General features: G+C 42.2%; 2 protein-coding genes across 3 annotated transcripts in view; both read right to left on the bottom strand.

Annotated features, from left to right (window-relative positions):
• Positions 1 to 2,672, bottom strand: part of zfand3 (zinc finger, AN1-type domain 3) — a 12,295-nt gene extending 9,623 nt beyond the window's left edge. Inside the window, exon 1 of the mRNA XM_042390195.1 lies at positions 2,124 to 2,672. Within this exon, the coding sequence (XP_042246129.1) occupies positions 2,124 to 2,191 (68 nt within the window). The 5' untranslated portion in view covers positions 2,192 to 2,672. The remainder of the gene's footprint in view (positions 1 to 2,123) is intronic.
• Positions 2,673 to 5,397: 2,725 nt separating this feature from the next.
• On the bottom strand, positions 5,398 to 15,841 carry btbd9 (BTB (POZ) domain containing 9). 2 transcript variants are annotated; one of them, XM_042390135.1, is made up of 12 exons: positions 15,672 to 15,841; positions 12,186 to 12,394; positions 11,320 to 11,683; positions 10,862 to 11,129; positions 10,510 to 10,729; positions 10,228 to 10,347; positions 9,290 to 9,399; positions 9,003 to 9,192; positions 8,628 to 8,735; positions 7,618 to 7,696; positions 7,220 to 7,433; positions 5,398 to 7,185 (listed from the first exon to the last, which is right to left on the bottom strand). In XM_042390135.1, the coding sequence occupies exons 2-11, from the start codon at positions 12,368 to 12,370 to the stop codon at positions 7,251 to 7,253; spliced, it is 1,827 nt and encodes a 608-aa protein (XP_042246069.1). In that variant the 5' UTR covers positions 12,371 to 12,394; positions 15,672 to 15,841; the 3' UTR covers positions 5,398 to 7,185; positions 7,220 to 7,250. The 2 variants fall into 2 exon arrangements, with proteins under 2 accessions (XP_042246069.1, XP_042246070.1); XM_042390136.1 differs by having other exon boundaries at positions 5,398 to 7,191; positions 7,226 to 7,433.
• Positions 15,842 to 16,254: the final 413 nt, after the last annotated feature.

Here is a 16,254-nt window from a genome sequence, read left to right as displayed (position 1 = left end):
ATGTATTTATTAGCTAGATGTTTTTACAAAGGGGACATATTTCTGTTTTTTGTTATTTATATACTGTAACGTTGTTAAACATGGTCAACGTTCCAAAATGTCAGGTTAACATATGTAGAAATGCTCCCTGAAAGTCACTCGCTCTGAACGCTTCATTTGCAACCGTTTACTACCTTGCTGACGAGCTGTTGTCGGCTCGTTGGTTGCTAAGGTTGTTGCTAAGGTTGTTCCGTGTGTTATTTGCATTGTTTACTCGCATATTACAGATCAGATTTTGGCTAAAACATGTATGGATGTATTTGAGGAAAAAGTAGTGAAAGCCTGCTACTATAGTTTGTTTCTTGGTTTGTTGACGACAAAGCTTTCAGAAGTTGACCAATCAGAACAGAGTGGGCTCATCAGGAGGCGGGGTCTTAAAGAGACAGGAGCTAAAACGGCCTGTTTCAGACAGAGGCTGAACTGAGGGGCTGCATAAAGGACCAGTAGAAGATAAAGAAGGAGTTTTTAACTGGAAATCATGCAAAGATATTCCAGTAGCGCCCCAGGTCAAAAATATAAACCTGGAAATGTGCAGAATATGTCTCCTTTAAATGCTCCCAAATAAATATCTGTATAGGAATGCTCTGCTTCAGAGCACCAAACGTTCTCAGGTGATTTCACAGATTAGCACAGCTTCACTGAAAGAAGAGGAAGTAGTCGATGATATCATCAGGTTTTTGGATGGAATTAAACACTGCATACATTCAGCACATGGTTGGGAACACCTACTTTTAATATTATTTGAGGCTTTTGCACCTTTAAGTGTTAAAGGGGTTGTGAAAATTGATTAATTATCACATAAAAAAGGTAAAATCTTAACCTGGACTGCTACAAAGAACCACCACAGCTCTGTATCAGTCTATCTGTACCTTGAACGAAGCACAAATAACACGTATTCACTGTGGGGAGAAGCATGTCATTAATACTGGGAGAGAGTCTGCAATCCAGGCTTTTGAACGAGCTCCAATACTGAATTCAATCCTTCAAAAAGACAAACGTAACCTCATTCAAGATCTTTTTAAGAGGCCTGGAGTCTCTGTGACATGTGTGAAGTGGGACAGGACAGCCAGCAGCCTCAGGCCAGGTGTTAATCTGAGCCGAGGCAGGGCTGTAAACACACTATGCTGCCATTTGTGTCACCTGACATTGACAGGTGGGTTACTGGTTCCAGTTTGCTTACCACAAAATGAAGGCAATTGGGGGCTGTGGGCTGAAAAGGGGGGGGGGGGGGGGAGGGGGGGGGGTGAAGCGAGGAGCCTGGTAATCAAATGACAAGTCATATGACAATGTTCTGCATTGATAATACCTCAAAACATGGAGGCTATTACCGTCCTGGTTGTATTTGACATCATGGTTGTGTGTTGCCAGCCTGAAAATCACTCATTTGTTAATAGTCCCACAGGGCTTCTGGTGTGTGTATGGTTAATTGGATGACAGTAATAATCTTATGTGTGGTTTTTCTGCTATTGCGTGACTTAACAAGGGAGGAGCAGTCAGTCGTGTTTGTTCAGTGTCGTTGTTAAATCGTTTTTAAAGGGTTATATGTAGTCATTTTTCCTATGGGGTAACACAGGAGACATCAGTGAATCACATCCGGTATGCAACACACATCCACCACTTGACAAGACAAGTGTGTAAAATAACTCAAGAAATAAAACCACAGATTTTATCAGCAGAGCTCAGTGTGAGGGTTTAACAGAAGTAATGTGTTTTTATGGCTGCTTCAAAGAAAACAGGGCAGGTTTAAAAGGAGCCTGCTGGCAGTAAATCATTTTCTCTCTCGGTACGTCATCTCCTGGGTTCACAAATTGCGTTAAAACACGATATAGCACGGCTGAAAAACACAGCCGGCCCTTAAGACGACTAAAGTGGCTTTATAAACTTGTTAAACAGTGGAAATGTGGCTAGTTTTCAAGCTAGAAGGGTTATTTATTAGCCAACTTCCCAACCCCCCACCCTCGGCCTGTAACATACAACAGAACAACAACAATGGGTTTGGACTAGTTGAACCCGTTGAGCATATTTCATCCTTTCAGTTAAACCACAGCGGGTTTAATATAGTTTATATTAGGTTTAACTCTTACCCCCAAAATCCACAGGGACACCGGGGAGGTAGGCTCGGAGGTTTGCTTCGTTCACTAGTGTCTCCCATGACTTCCAACACAAAAACCCCCAGATATGGAAACGCGAGGCCGGGGATGAGTCCGCGGCCTGGTCGCTCAATGAAGGGGAAAAAAAACCGATCCAACGGTCAAGTTAGACAAAAAATAAAAATGTCCTCTTTGCTTTAAAGTCCATAAATCGGTGAAAAAAGGTGGCGAGCTAGGCCCTTTTCGGCCACAAAGAAAAATCTTTTGCTTGAAGTGAAGGAAAACCGTTTGAACGGGGACGTTAGCAATCAGCTGCTGGACGTTTGGACGTTACGACCGACACAAGAAAACAGAGGGGCGTCCGGGGGTTTTACTCGACACTAAAAACCGTAGAAAAACCGACAGCTGTCAACCGATACGGATAAAACACAATTATGTCGACGTTAAATACGTGGGTGGGTACGAGAAAAGAAAAAATAAATAGACAGAGGAAGGACTTCCCCTCTTTACAGTTCAGGACCACCCCCATTCACACGTCGCTGCTGTGAGGTATGCTGGGCCGGTGTTACACCGTATTTGGTTACCCATGAGATTTTGTGACCTGCAGTGTTGGAAGAAGTACTCAGATCCTTTACTCAAGTACAAATATGTAAAAATACTTTATTACAAGTAAACACACTGCATTTAAAATCATACTTAAGTAAAAGTATATAACATTACCAGCTAAATTTACTTAAAGTACTAAAGTAAAGGTACTAATTTGGCGGAAAAGCCCGATTTTCTATAAAATTAGTACTTTTACCGTAGTATTTTAAGTAGGATTTTACATGCAGGATTTTTACTTGTAATGAAGTCTTTTTACACTGTGGTATTGGTGCTTTTACTCAAGTAAAGGATCTGAGTGCTTCTTTTAACACTGTAGGTCACAAAATCTCATGGGTTACCAAATACGGTGTAACACCAGAAACGCGTCCATCAAACCAGGAATGTCAATATTGCCCAACGAAACGAAGCCAAAACAGACACAATCTGAGATGTAATGCAATGTTAAACACTGAAAAACCCCAATAAATTGCAAAGTTAGAATCAAGAGTTGCTATATTCAGTTATAATGTAGTGTAATCTGTTTAACCTGATCAATGCGAAATCTTTCACACTGTAAGACATTTGTAATTAATCAAAGAAAATCAAATCAACCTGAGATCCATTCAGTGGAGGAGGAAGTACTCAGATCCTTCACTTAAGTAAAAGTACCAATACTGAAATGTAAAAATACTCCATTGTAAGTAAAAGTCCTGCATGAAAATTCCTACTACACTAAAAGTACATAAGTATTATGAGCTTGATGTAGTTAAAGTACTGCAGTAAAAGTACATAAGTATTATGAGCTTGATGTAGTTAAAGTGTTGCAGTAAAAGTAGTGGTTTGGTCCCTCTGACTGATATATTATTATATATGACATCATTAGATTATTAATAGTGAAGTATCAGTGTTAGAGCAGCATGTTACTGTTGTAGCTGCTGGAGGTGGAGCTAGTTTACACTACTTTATATACAGTTAGCTAGTTTAGTCCAGTGGTTCCCAACCTAGGGGTCGGGCCCCTCCAAAGGGTCAGCAGATAAATCTGAGGGGTCGTGAGATGATTAATGGGAGAGGAAAGAAGAAAAAACAAAGTTCTGATACACAAATCTGTTTTCAGTTTTTGGACTTTTTCTCTAATCTTTGATTTTTGCTGAAATATTGGATCATTTGAACATTTATTGAAATGAAAGCATGTGAGAAGTTTAGAGGGAAAAATCACTATTTGGTGGAGCTGTTAACAACTCATAGACATGTGAAATGTGACCCCGACTACACACTGCTTTTTGTAAGACGTCAAAAGACAAAAAAAGGTTGGAAACCACTGGTTTCATCTTTAACAATGTGTTGTATTTTAAAAGCTTGTTATATTATCCATTGTGTCAAATCTTCATCTGAAAAGTAACTAAAGCTGTCAAATAAATGTAGTGGAGTAGAAAGAACAATATTTCCCTCTGAAATGTAGTGGAGTGGTAAGTAAAGTACATCAATATTGTACTTAAGTACATGTACTTAGTTACTTTCCTCCACTGGGTCCATTACAACATTTTCATTATTATCAAATGAGAAACTGACATTTTTAACATCACTGTTTTTGCAGTTTGTGAAAGTGAGTCTCTTTAAGTGCTGTCAATCACAACAAAGCTGTTCAACTGCATCTCTTGATCAGTTATATGACAGCAGGCAGTGACAGATTAACTCTCTTGTTGTAGTTTTAGTTTGATAAAACCTGCATTCATTTGTTTTTTGGCCACTTTGGGGAGGCGAAACAAAGACGCAGAGCAACACTATCATTTAGCTGGCGTTATGTTTAAGGTGACCTGATAAATGAAAGTCCAAATTTAATCTCCCTGCAGCTCTGATCCATCAGCTCCTGAGGGAAATATCTGGCTCTTTGGCTGCTCCGCCAGCTAGTTGCCAACTTTGTCATTTGGTAGTGTACAGTCAGCGGGAAGAGAGTAAAAAAAAAATGCTCTTCATAATTTTACACAGTCCAAGGTGGCGTCTTCACATGTTATTCAATTTACTGTCATTTATGACAAAGAAAGGCATCAAATTCTCACATTTGAGCAGCTGAAACCAGCAGATATTTGGCTCTGTTTGAATGATTTAAAATTCAAAATCTAATTAGTTGCAGATTAATTTTCTGCTAATTGAATATTCAATAAATTTGCAATTAATCATCTTAATGGTAAACCTGCACGTTTTGCCTGCTGGGTACTCCAGCCACTAAAGACGGGTAAAATCCTCAGTAGAATTATGCTTTTGATCTGCGATTTAAGAAAAAACCCACCAAGGTAAACAAAACTTGATCTGTTGATGCACTTTAAAAGTCTCCCGTCACGGCAGTCAGACATGTAAACTCTGCCGCTCAAATAGGTGGATTTTCCCTCGATAACATCTCTGCCCAAAAAAATTCAGTTTGTCCCGCTGTTGTGACTGAAACCTCTTAGTCTCTGTTTGTACAGGCGGAGATAATCTATGCAGTTATTTAGGCAACGCAGACAAGGATCATTCCCTGCGATCAACGTTATCTGAGAGACTCCAGATTAAAAAGTTCTTTTTAAAGTGTTTTCATGACAACTAAACGGCTCCTCTCCGGCCGATCCCGCCCATCAACGGAGCCAGATGAAGACGTGTCGACTGATCAATCACCACCGTTATGAATGAAACAGAAGCTCTCAAGCGGTTACAGAAGATGAGATCACTGTATTGCTTGTATCAAAGATCTCCACTGTGTGTTTTTGAACAGCAGCGATACAGTCAAGCACACGGGTGTGACCCCTCACAGCAATGAACATTAATAAACAATATCAGTTGTTTTCATAATCACATTTTTGACAGGCAATGTATTGAACAAGAGGCAGTGAAATGCAAATCACACAACAATGGTCAAAACTAATATATATATTAAGAAAAACTATACACATACACAAAGTTAGATGGGAGTGTGTTCTCTACATTACTATGTAACCTGAACAAAGCCCTATTTCAGTTCTCTGGTTAGTTATTACGGAAGACTTCATCCAACTAACAGGTAATCTTCTAAAAATGTAGATGAGGATGACTAACGAAGGCTTGTAGAAACATCAGTGGGTCACTCAGGGTCATTAGGTATTTCAGGTTATTCAACATCGAAGAAAAGGTTTCCAAAAAAAAAAAAAAAAAAAAGTTTTTTTGTTTTTTTTTTAAAGACAAAGTGCAACATCAGGACACAAAGGAATCAAAAACAGGAACCACAGCACTGATAGCTTAACTTAAAAACAAACCTCCAAAAAAAAAAAAAAAAACACACAAAAGACAGCTCAAACCTGACAGATCCGAGAGAGAGGAACTGTTTAAATTAATTTAACATACAAAGAAAACCACATCCAGCACTCCAGTACTGTACTTCAGTCAGAAGACCCAAGCTGCAACCTTTATTTCTGTATACTTGAGTAAAATAAAGTGCCGATAGCAGCTGCTCGTGTACTAGAAACTTTCTTCTCGCAGCCTGAGTGCATACATGATTTGGTCCGAGTCTGTCAGCCTAATTGACCCCCCCCCACCCCCATCATTCATCTGTGCTAAGCTATTCAAGTGCTTAAAATACTAAATTAATTCAATCTAAGTTTAGTTTTTAGCAAAGTTTTTTTTCTTGAGGTATGAATTTTAACTATCAAAAAAAAAAAAAAAAAAAAGTCACACCAGATGAGGACCACAGGTTTTACAGGTTTTGGTTTCAGGTGTGAAAGCCTGTCGACAAATACTCAACAGCTATTATTCAATATGCAAATGCATAATTGGATTAAGTGCTATTTGCATACAAATGTCACAGAATGCATTAGCTCCACAGCTTTGGCAAGAACCTTTGAAGAAATTGAATTCCAAACTTTGAAAAATACTTGACTGCTACTCTGCTAGCTCGATGGTATGAAAAGTGAGTAGAGTCATTTTAAGACAGTTTCTTAAAAAAATAGCTTGTTTAAGGATAAAATCCAGCTTTTTTTTTGGAAATATTAACTGGTAAAATTCAGATAGGAATCCCCCCCCCCCCACCACTACCACCACCACCACCACCCTGCTGGTCTTACTGCTCTTTGGTGGTCCAGTATAACCACATTTCAGTGTGTGTGCCTCATCTTTGGAGAAGTAAAGATTCCACCTTGATGACTCGGGGTTTTGAAGGGATAAAACTTGAGTCTTAGTAGCTAAAAAGTACCTTCACAAGAAAAAAAAAAAAAAAAAAAAAAAAAAGAAATGTATGAGCCAGTGGATGTAATACCTAACTTTCAGTCTCAAAACTGGGAAGACTGGAGTCTTAAATGCTGCTGTTACAGATATACCAGTCTCTAATGTTGCACTTATGACAGAAGGATCATGGTTTATGACAATGAGACGATCGCCTTTAGCAGCGTTGAAGCAGTGCAGTCTGAATAATGAAGGCTGTGCAAAATGGCATTCTGAGGTCTCCCTTCCTCTCTACACCTTCCGACAAGGGGGGGCGAGGGGGGGGGGGGGGGGGGGGGGGGGGGGGGCGGCGAGGGGTTCTTAATGATGTGACTATGAGGAAGAGGATGAGGGGGGAGAGGACTGGGAGGGCAGCAGGCTGTGTGTGCGCGAAGGTCGCTGAGGTCGCGGCTGCTGGGTGGCGGCCCCGGAATCGGAGGAGTCGAGGCCCGGGGTGCCTTCGTTAACCTCCGTGTCCAGCTGGGCCGGACACTCGAAGTGAACACAGTGGAACACCTGCAGAGACATCAGAGTCAAGTCAAACACTGACGACACAAAACCCTGTTTCTAAGAGATTCTACTGTCTTCTAGAACAAAGAGCCACAGACATGGATTTAGTTACAAATTGATTTGATGGTTTTTTTCCACAGTTTTGAAGAAGCAGAAGAAGACAAACATCCTCAGTAAACAGTGTCTTCACCTCATTAGCAGTGTTATGAGTCCCCACGATCCGTATGAAGGAGGCTGGCTGCTTATCAAACTTCAACGTCTGCCACGATCTGAAAGACAAGGTGGTAAAAATATAAAAACAACAACATGAAAAACTGAATTTCATGTGTGCCTGTCACACTGGTTTTACTGGTGGACAATTATACATTTATGTACTGCACTTTCTTACAACTGACACATTTGTAAATACCATTATATCTGCAAGGGCTGCAACAAACGATTATTTTCATTATCGATTAATCAGTCAATTATCTTTTCAATTCATCGATTAGTTGCTGAAAATGGTGAAAAATGTCGACCATTGTTTCCCAAAACCTGAGGTGACGTCCTCCAGTTCCTAGTTTTGTCCCAACTAACTGTCCACAACAAAAAGATATTCAGTTTACTGTCATAGAGACTAAAGAAACAGAAAATATTCACATTTGAGAAGCTGGAATCAGAGAATTTGGACATTTAAAAAAGAAAAAGACTCAAATTTACTAATTGTTGCAGCTCTAATATCTACAATAAGATGATATCATATATTTGAGCATTTTCTGTTCTTTAAAGAAAACTTTTGTCAAACCTTCCAGACCAAATGAAGTCAACGACATCTGGAGTAAAATAAGACTTTTTAAGTTTTCACTATTAATAAAATCATCTTCAGAGGAGGAACAAATGACTCAAGGTCTCTTTGTTAGACGCACGTTCAGTAGAAAATGTGTACTGAGAATTTGTTCCTCTGTAGTTCAAGATTTAGCCAGAAAATTTTAAAACTGAGTAAAAATAAACAATTTTAGTTAATATGAAAAAATGTAGATGTAAAAACCTTTGTCTGATGTAACTACAGTGATCTATGCACAGGCTTTAGTTATTAACACAGTCAGTATAAAATAAAAGATTAAATCTTTTAATTACTCGTCATAATTCTGACTCTCCTCATGCTGCTTTAACAGCTTAAAAACACGTGTGTTCAATGATTAAAAGCGTGCGGAGCCTCACCGACAGGCCACCCTGGTGCGATCGACCACCTTCGTCCACTGCTGCTGATTGGTGGAGACTTCGATGTAGTAACTGTAGGAGCGTTCGTCACAGTCCCACAGCAGCAGCCTGAACAACCAGAGGAACGCTCGTTATGATCACTGTACGTGAGGTTTTAATGCTTTTTCACACTGTAGATTAAAATAACCACTTATATTAACAGGTTCTTAAAAAGGACACGTTAATATGCAGCTATTAAATGTTTAAACTACAGAACAACAAGTATGACGTTGGACAGAAAAGCATGAATACTGGTTTGCCAATCATCAGTTTATGAACCACACTTGGAGCTGATGATGATGATGATGATGATGATGATGGTGAGACCTGGTCTACCTTAAGGATCCGATGGAGTAGGGCTGAGCCAGCTGGATGACGATGGCCCCGGAGCCCAGCTGATGGCAGGTGTAGCCGGAGTCCCAGTCGTAGTTGCGCGTGTCGCCGTTGAGCAAAGCGTTTCTGCTCCGGCTGACACCCTCGATGACACTGGCGCACGACGCCACGGTCGCCACGTTCTCACCGGGAACTGCACACATGAGGCGCAAGGTCACGCACTCTCAGACATCACCAGCGAGTTAGACTAAAAGATGAGAGACAAACTTAAATCTGTTTCTGCAACTTACCCAGAAGTCCGTTCTCCAGGGTGTACGAGCGGTTGGTAAACATGCATTCAAAGGCCACGAGGTGGAAGACCTTGTTTACCGTGTTGTGTGTCCCCACGATGCGAACGTACCTGAGACACCGAGAGCAACATGAGATATGAGTGAACAGGGAAACAATACAACAATAATCCAATATTTAAAGCAGATATGAATGATATGAAGATAATTTACTGTTTGAACTGATTCCTTTACTCCCAAGAACTCATATATAAGTGTACAACAAATATATATTTTCTTTGTTTTAGGGTGAAAATACATGAAAATGTGCTTTTCTCTGTAGTATAATGAGTATAAAAGGTGAAACAGCATTACTACATTCCTCTGGGAAAGCTTGACTCATATCTTCTGACATCCGTTTGGATGTTTACACTCTGTTATCTCAGACAGGCATGGCCGCAGCACATTATACCAAATCTGGAGAGTCTCCAGTTTTATGTTGGTTTGTTTGAACAGGTAAGAACAAGGACGCTGGAACTGAAATGCTAGAAAATATGATTTTCTGTATTCTTCATCCAGACAAACAGCTGTGCGGTTTGTAAACACTGAGAATATAATCCAAACAAAGTGCTGCAACGACCTCAAAACACCCTAAATTAGTACGTACGTCAGGTTAAAGCAAGTTATGGCGAAGAGCGGAGACGAGCTCGGCAATAATTACAGAGATGGGATCAGATTTGTTTTGACTCGTCCTGATGCCAAAATTTTCCAGGCTGGCAGGACGATGGGGGTACGTGTGTGTGTGTGTGTTTCTCGTTTATGAGCCGTGGTTTCTTTGCTCGAGCAGGGTGGACATTCAAAAAAAAAAAAAACGCCACAAAGTTTCCACAGTGACTCAGGGCAAATATTACTAACTGCAGGTGTAACTGAACTCTGAGCCAAACGGTGTAGCTGTGGTTTACCTGCAAACCCGCGGTGTGAAGTAGAGGTTCTGCCAAGAGCGGCAGAGGAACTTCGAATGATCCACGACACGAACCCAGTCCAGCTCGTCCATGGACACCTCGATGTAGTAGGAGTACGACCTTAAAGAACCGAGAGTGACATTTCAACCTCAGACTCAGTTTGTCATGATATAAAGTCAACAGAACATTAACTTTTGTACTGTTTAACTCTAGTATGTGGTTCAATAATCCATAAAATATACTAAATATGTCTAAAAACAGGGTGAGACAGGTTTGTCTTACCGGCTGTCTCTGTCCCACAGCAGGAGACGGATGTGGTTGATGATGGACGACTGGCCCAGTTTGACCTGGATCCCCGCCCGGCCGTCCTCCTCGATGGGATGTCTGGAGAAGCCGTGGTCCAGGTCGTAGTTCTGGGTGTCTCCGTCCAGCAGCGCCGACTTCAGCTCCCCTTTTACCACCTGAGCTCCGTACTTCATGGTGGCGATGTTCTCCTCCGGGACTGAAACCACAGAAGAAGACACGTACGTAGATTTATTTTAAACACACAGAAAATAAACCATATAACATGTTTTGATGTTTGATGTGATGCGTGCTGGTGTTAATAAACAGATGAAGGAGGAAGAGCACTCACTGAGCATGCCCCGGTAGTTGAGGTCCATGTTTCGGCTCTCAGAACGCATCTTGATGGCGTCCAGCAGGTCGTCTGGGCTCAGAAGGCCGGACGGTCGCACGACGTTCAGCATCTCCGTCAGCGTCATGAGCGGCAGCCTCACCGCCGCCATCACCTCCTGGGTTTCGGCACCTTCCCCGTGCTGCCGGCACCAGCGGCACAAGGCCTGAAAGATCTCCTTCTCACTGGCAGCAAACGAGTCCCGCCTGACCACGGTCAGCAGAGCAGTCTGTATACACACACACGTATTTTAGTCATTACGTCGTTTAAGTCAAAAAATACTAAATGTGGCGCTTACAGCCTCTCAATCATGAGTGTTTGCTTGACTTCCTGCATTTCATATCACTATAAAATAAATATTCCTAATGTACTAAATAAAACTCTTCATACACCGATTCCGTCATCCTGCCGCCTCTTACCTTGGAGAGCATGAGGAAACCGTCAGAGTTCAACACTTCAGGCGCGTGTCTATCCATATAGGCACAGCAGGCTGCACTGAGCGTGCTCAGAGAGTAGAGACTGGCCACGTCAAAAACCAGGCAGACATTGTTGGTGTGCAGGATGGTGCGGAGGAACTCGGAGGTGGAGTCCTCCAACGGCTGGAGGCCATAACGGTGAGCCAGACCCAGGAAGTCCAGTAGCACCTCTTCCCGGGCAGAGCTGAGGCTGGCCCGGCCCGTATACAGGTAGTTTAGCAGCATGGAGAAGGCTTCGGCCCGCGTCTCCTCCAGACAGACCTCCGCCTGGGGCTGGGACTCCTTCATCCCGCCATACAAAAGGGCCCTAAAAGGAGCCAGAAATCAAATGTTAAAGAGTTTTCAGTGACTGTAAGTTTTTAAGTGTGTCTTAAAACAACAGTCAGGTGTCCATATGAAGAGTGAAAGAGGTTTTACTCGCTGTAATCATTCCTCCTGTCTTTTTAGTATCAGATTCCCTCTTTGTGTTTCCTCAGACAGTGTTTCCCTGTATAGTAACAAAAAGAGGGACTTTGGCACTAAAAAGACTGTAACATTGAAAGATATCTACTTGATTTGACTCATTTGGACGCTGAAGCTTCAAATTAGCTTCACTAAACTTTGAAATATATTTTTGCACAGAAGGAGGACTGTGGATTTTGTCCTCCATCACTTCCATTGTAAGTGCATTATGAAGGGATCTTCTAATGGTCAGTATGAACAGGAGGAATGATTACAGCAAGAAAAACATGTTTAGCTGTTCATTTGGGCTCCTGACTGTTGTGTTAAGACACATCTGAAACATTGTGAACTTGTCCTTTAACTGTTACCTGAAGTAGTGACAGCGAGCTGCCAGGATGACCCGGTGAGCTGGGAAGCGCTTCCCCTCCACGATGAAGGTGACATCGCTGTACTCCTCGCCAAGCACCAGGGCTCCCAGCTGCTCCGACAGCAGGTGGATGTGGTCGATCTCCGACACGGAGGCCAGTGGACGCAGAGGGTGGCTGTTACTCATGGTGGACGGCTGCCAGGGTCACATCTGACACAGGAATAGACACGTTAAAAACCCAAAGTAAACCAGACAGTCGCTCATGAAAACCAGAGGTACCACCGGTGTTTCGGTTCAACCGGTGACCCTGCTAACTGGTGACTTTAAGCCGAATGCGTCTGTGGTTGTCATAGTGATGGCAGCTGCTGAAAATGAACAGAACATGTAGGTGTCTTCTTAGAAGCCTTAAATTCTCTTACATTGAACGTTCAACACAGTATATGTTCATCTGGTCATTTTGTTTTACATTATTTAAATTAAACGGCGTCGCCAACAAGAAACATTCACATTTCTTCACTTATTTTTCTGACATTCATCTTTTTAAATGGTTTGCTTGAGAGGAAACACTGAATCTGGTTGCAAGTTCACACCGATGGTCACAAGTTAAAGGTTCCATTTGTAAGAAGCAGAAATTCCTCCTCATTAGTGACACCGGTGGCCGTTAAGTGAACTGCAGTCAACATCCTGTTCAGTGTTTCCCCTAGGTTGACTGCTTTGGGGCGGCGGCAGCGACAGTCGGGGGTGTTGCTAAGCAAAACGTGTTGCTGTGTGTAAAGGTGTTACCAGTGATACACGGTTGGGCACACACATGATCACATGACTTGCCCACCGCCCCCGCTGTCGTTTTGCTTTTTTCAAAAACAGAAATAAAACCTATTTAGTTCATTTTCGCTTATCAGTGTCCACATAATATAAAATACATAATAGTTTAATAATAGTTTATAATTAGCATTATAAACTCAAAGTGTCTGCCCTGTGACCATCCGCAGTAACAGCAGCAGAGTCGCAGCTCAGAGTAGCAGAGTGAGACGTCTGTCCTCTCTCCTGCTCTCTGCTGTAAACACACGTAGCTGTTAGCGAGCAGCTGCTCTCACATCTCCCCGGAAACTCTCCCTCTCTCTGCTTGCTCAGTCTGCTCTCAGATGGTCGGCAGGTTACTCTGGTAGCTGCAGCCTGACCGTCACACACACACACGCTCTCTCCCTCAACCGCACGCTCACTACACACTGAGCTATTCTTTAAAGGCTACCAAGAGTTTCCCTGGCAACGACGCAGAGCTTAACTCACGTTTCAGAGCACACATGCTGCACAGAGGCTCCCAAACGCTATTGATTTCCAAATGAATGGATATTTGATGTTATTTTTGGCATTTAAAAAAAAAAGTTTTTTGTACAATTATACGGGAAACACTACTGTTGCTCACACCCATGAGCAGCGATGCAAAACTATTGCAGGTGATGTCTTTTTCCTCGCTTACATTCGCTGTCTAACACTGTGTTTTGCACCGTGATAAGGCTTTTTAGGAGAGCATCTAATTATGTGATCCTGACAGCACAAAAGTGGGATTCAGTTTATATGTGTCCCATGTAAAAATCTGTCAGAACAGAAAGTTGCCTGATGGGATATTCTCTGCAGAATTAGTCCCTTTATTGTGGGCGCTGTGGTGGGTGGAAGAAGGAGGTTTGGGTAAAGTTGTCTTGTGCACAGATTCATTATCTGTGAGTTTAGGCAGAGATAGTGTAGATGTGCAGGTGCCATTTGGCAGGATGGAGTGCCGCAGCATCACCAGTGAGAGACTGAATCATCAGTGGCAGCGAGAGTGGGATGCAGACAGCAGAGGGAGAAATCTACACAACATCCAACCATCTGTTAAAGCTGGCAGTAGAGTGAAAACGTCTCGGAAAGATGAGATGAAACTGACAAGGCTAAAGCTGCTGAGACACTGCAGAGTGGATTGGTGCTAGTGAGGAAGCACAATTGTGAATACTGTGGAGTCCTGGAGTCTGTGCAACATGTCTTGATAGCTGCCCGCTCTCAACGGGGAAAGGACTGTTTATTCATGGAATTGGGCAAAGTGGGAATTAATTTTTTTCCCTTAGAACACTGCTGGGTGACGGGGAGAGAGCTATGGAAGTAGTACTCAAACAAAACCACAGATCTATATTGTAAGAAATACAGCAGGTGTCAGACATTGATTGTATATAAATATGGACAACACGTCCCTTAAAATATCTCCGAGTCCGGAGGCAAGATGACGGCCCGCGGGACACGCCACCTCAACCGTCCCGCTGCCGGACTGAGGTTTGAGAGCGGCTGTCAATCATGATGTCACACCCCCATTTTATATCATCAAATAACTAATTAAAAGCAAACTTATCAGAAAATTGGACAAACATCAAAGTGATGAGCACGACCTAAAATGACTGAAACCGTCTTTTTTCATCAATTTATTTAACGTGAACTTTGATGTTTTAGTCATGTCCCATCCGCTAACATGGAGGGGGCGGGACCTATACTGCAGCCAACCAGCAGGGGGCAATCCAGGTGTTTTGACTTCATTTCAGGGGGGCTGACATGACGTCCATATTTCTGTAAGAGCTGGATACTGGACCGAAAACGGTGTCCATTTAGTACAATAAGAGTTGCTCATACGCCAAAAAAGTTTCTAGCTTGCGGGTTTGCTTCCGGGTTGTGCGTCCCACTGAATATTCGCAGTAGTGTTTCTCCTGTTGGCCCCGCCCACGAGTTCCCACTCGGCCCATAGACTTTACATTGTGATGACCCTCGCTTTTATCGGCTCAAGGAAAGTTTTACACATATAAAACCTCCAAGGATCAGAAATTCATAATAGAAAGAGTCAAAATTGACCTTGTTTGCAGTTCGAGGTGTCCTGTCAACAGTTTCACAGACGTCTCTTTTATAATGATGGTCTATGGGGAAAATGCTTTATGGGCTGCAGGGGGCATTTTTTTGCTGCAATACCGCGAGTGACCACCGAGGAAAACGGGCTGCTGGGCTGAGCAGCGGCGCTCTATCCAGCTCTTATCATACATCCATGATTTGTATACAGCCAATGGCCTCAGAGGGCACATGTAGCAATGTCGTTACTGCGCCAGTGGGAGGCAGCAATGCGCTAAACCGCGCCTTGTCTGCCGGAAAGAAGCAGTTCGTGTCACCAGTTAACACGGTCGCTCGTTACACCAAAACACCGGCTCCACAGCACATAGCTAATGCTAAATGCTAACTAGAATACAAAGAGAGGCAGAGGCTGGTTTAAAGGAAAATGTAGTATTTTTCACAGTTTCTATTATTCATAATAGCAGGTTATCGATACTCTAACAGGATAATGTGACTAGCTGGGATATTGATCTGTCTTGTTTACAGCCGCTGGTCTCGCGGACATTTGACACCCGAGCAGCCGTTAGCTTAACAGCTCAGTAACGGTTTGTTTTCTGTCCGTTTACTTCGCGTATCAAACGTTACTCACCAAGCAGCTCCCGCCCACTCCGTGTGCTTCAGTAAAGACGGTATCAAAACAGTTACAGTCGCGGTTTGGCTTCCAAGAGAGTAGAAAAATATTAAGCACCAAAGTCACGATTCTTCCAACATCCCGACGGAAGCCGATCTGGGTCAACGGCAGTCACTTCCGGTTCGGCAGTTTTTTTTTAAAGGCGCATAGAAAGCCGCTCCCTCCTCTTTTGATTCAGACATTTAACTCCCGAATATCTGATTAATTTCATTATTCTATATGCAAAGTTTTTTATTCACCTTTTCTCTGTTAAATCAGTTTATTAAACAACAAAAGAAAACGAATAAGCTATTGAATCATTATGGAACATTTTTTCCCCTGAAACCTCTGACCGAATATTCTGTTTATATGTGTACTACTGTTTTGTTTATTTTATGTATGTCTTTTAATATTTTCATTTTATATTCTTCATATGTATTTATATTATTTAAATCTGATTTGTATGTACTGCTACTGTTTACTGTTACTGTTTTGTTAGTAAAAAAAAAACAGGTAAATCAACCTTTTTGGCCTGTGACCCCATTAAAATAACAGAAAGTCT

The sequence above is a fragment of the Thunnus maccoyii genome, chromosome 17 (assembly GCF_910596095.1).
Source record: "Thunnus maccoyii chromosome 17, fThuMac1.1, whole genome shotgun sequence".
NCBI classification, from domain to species: Eukaryota; Metazoa; Chordata; class Actinopteri; order Scombriformes; family Scombridae; genus Thunnus; species Thunnus maccoyii.
This window is presented reverse-complemented; position numbering and strand designations above follow the sequence as displayed.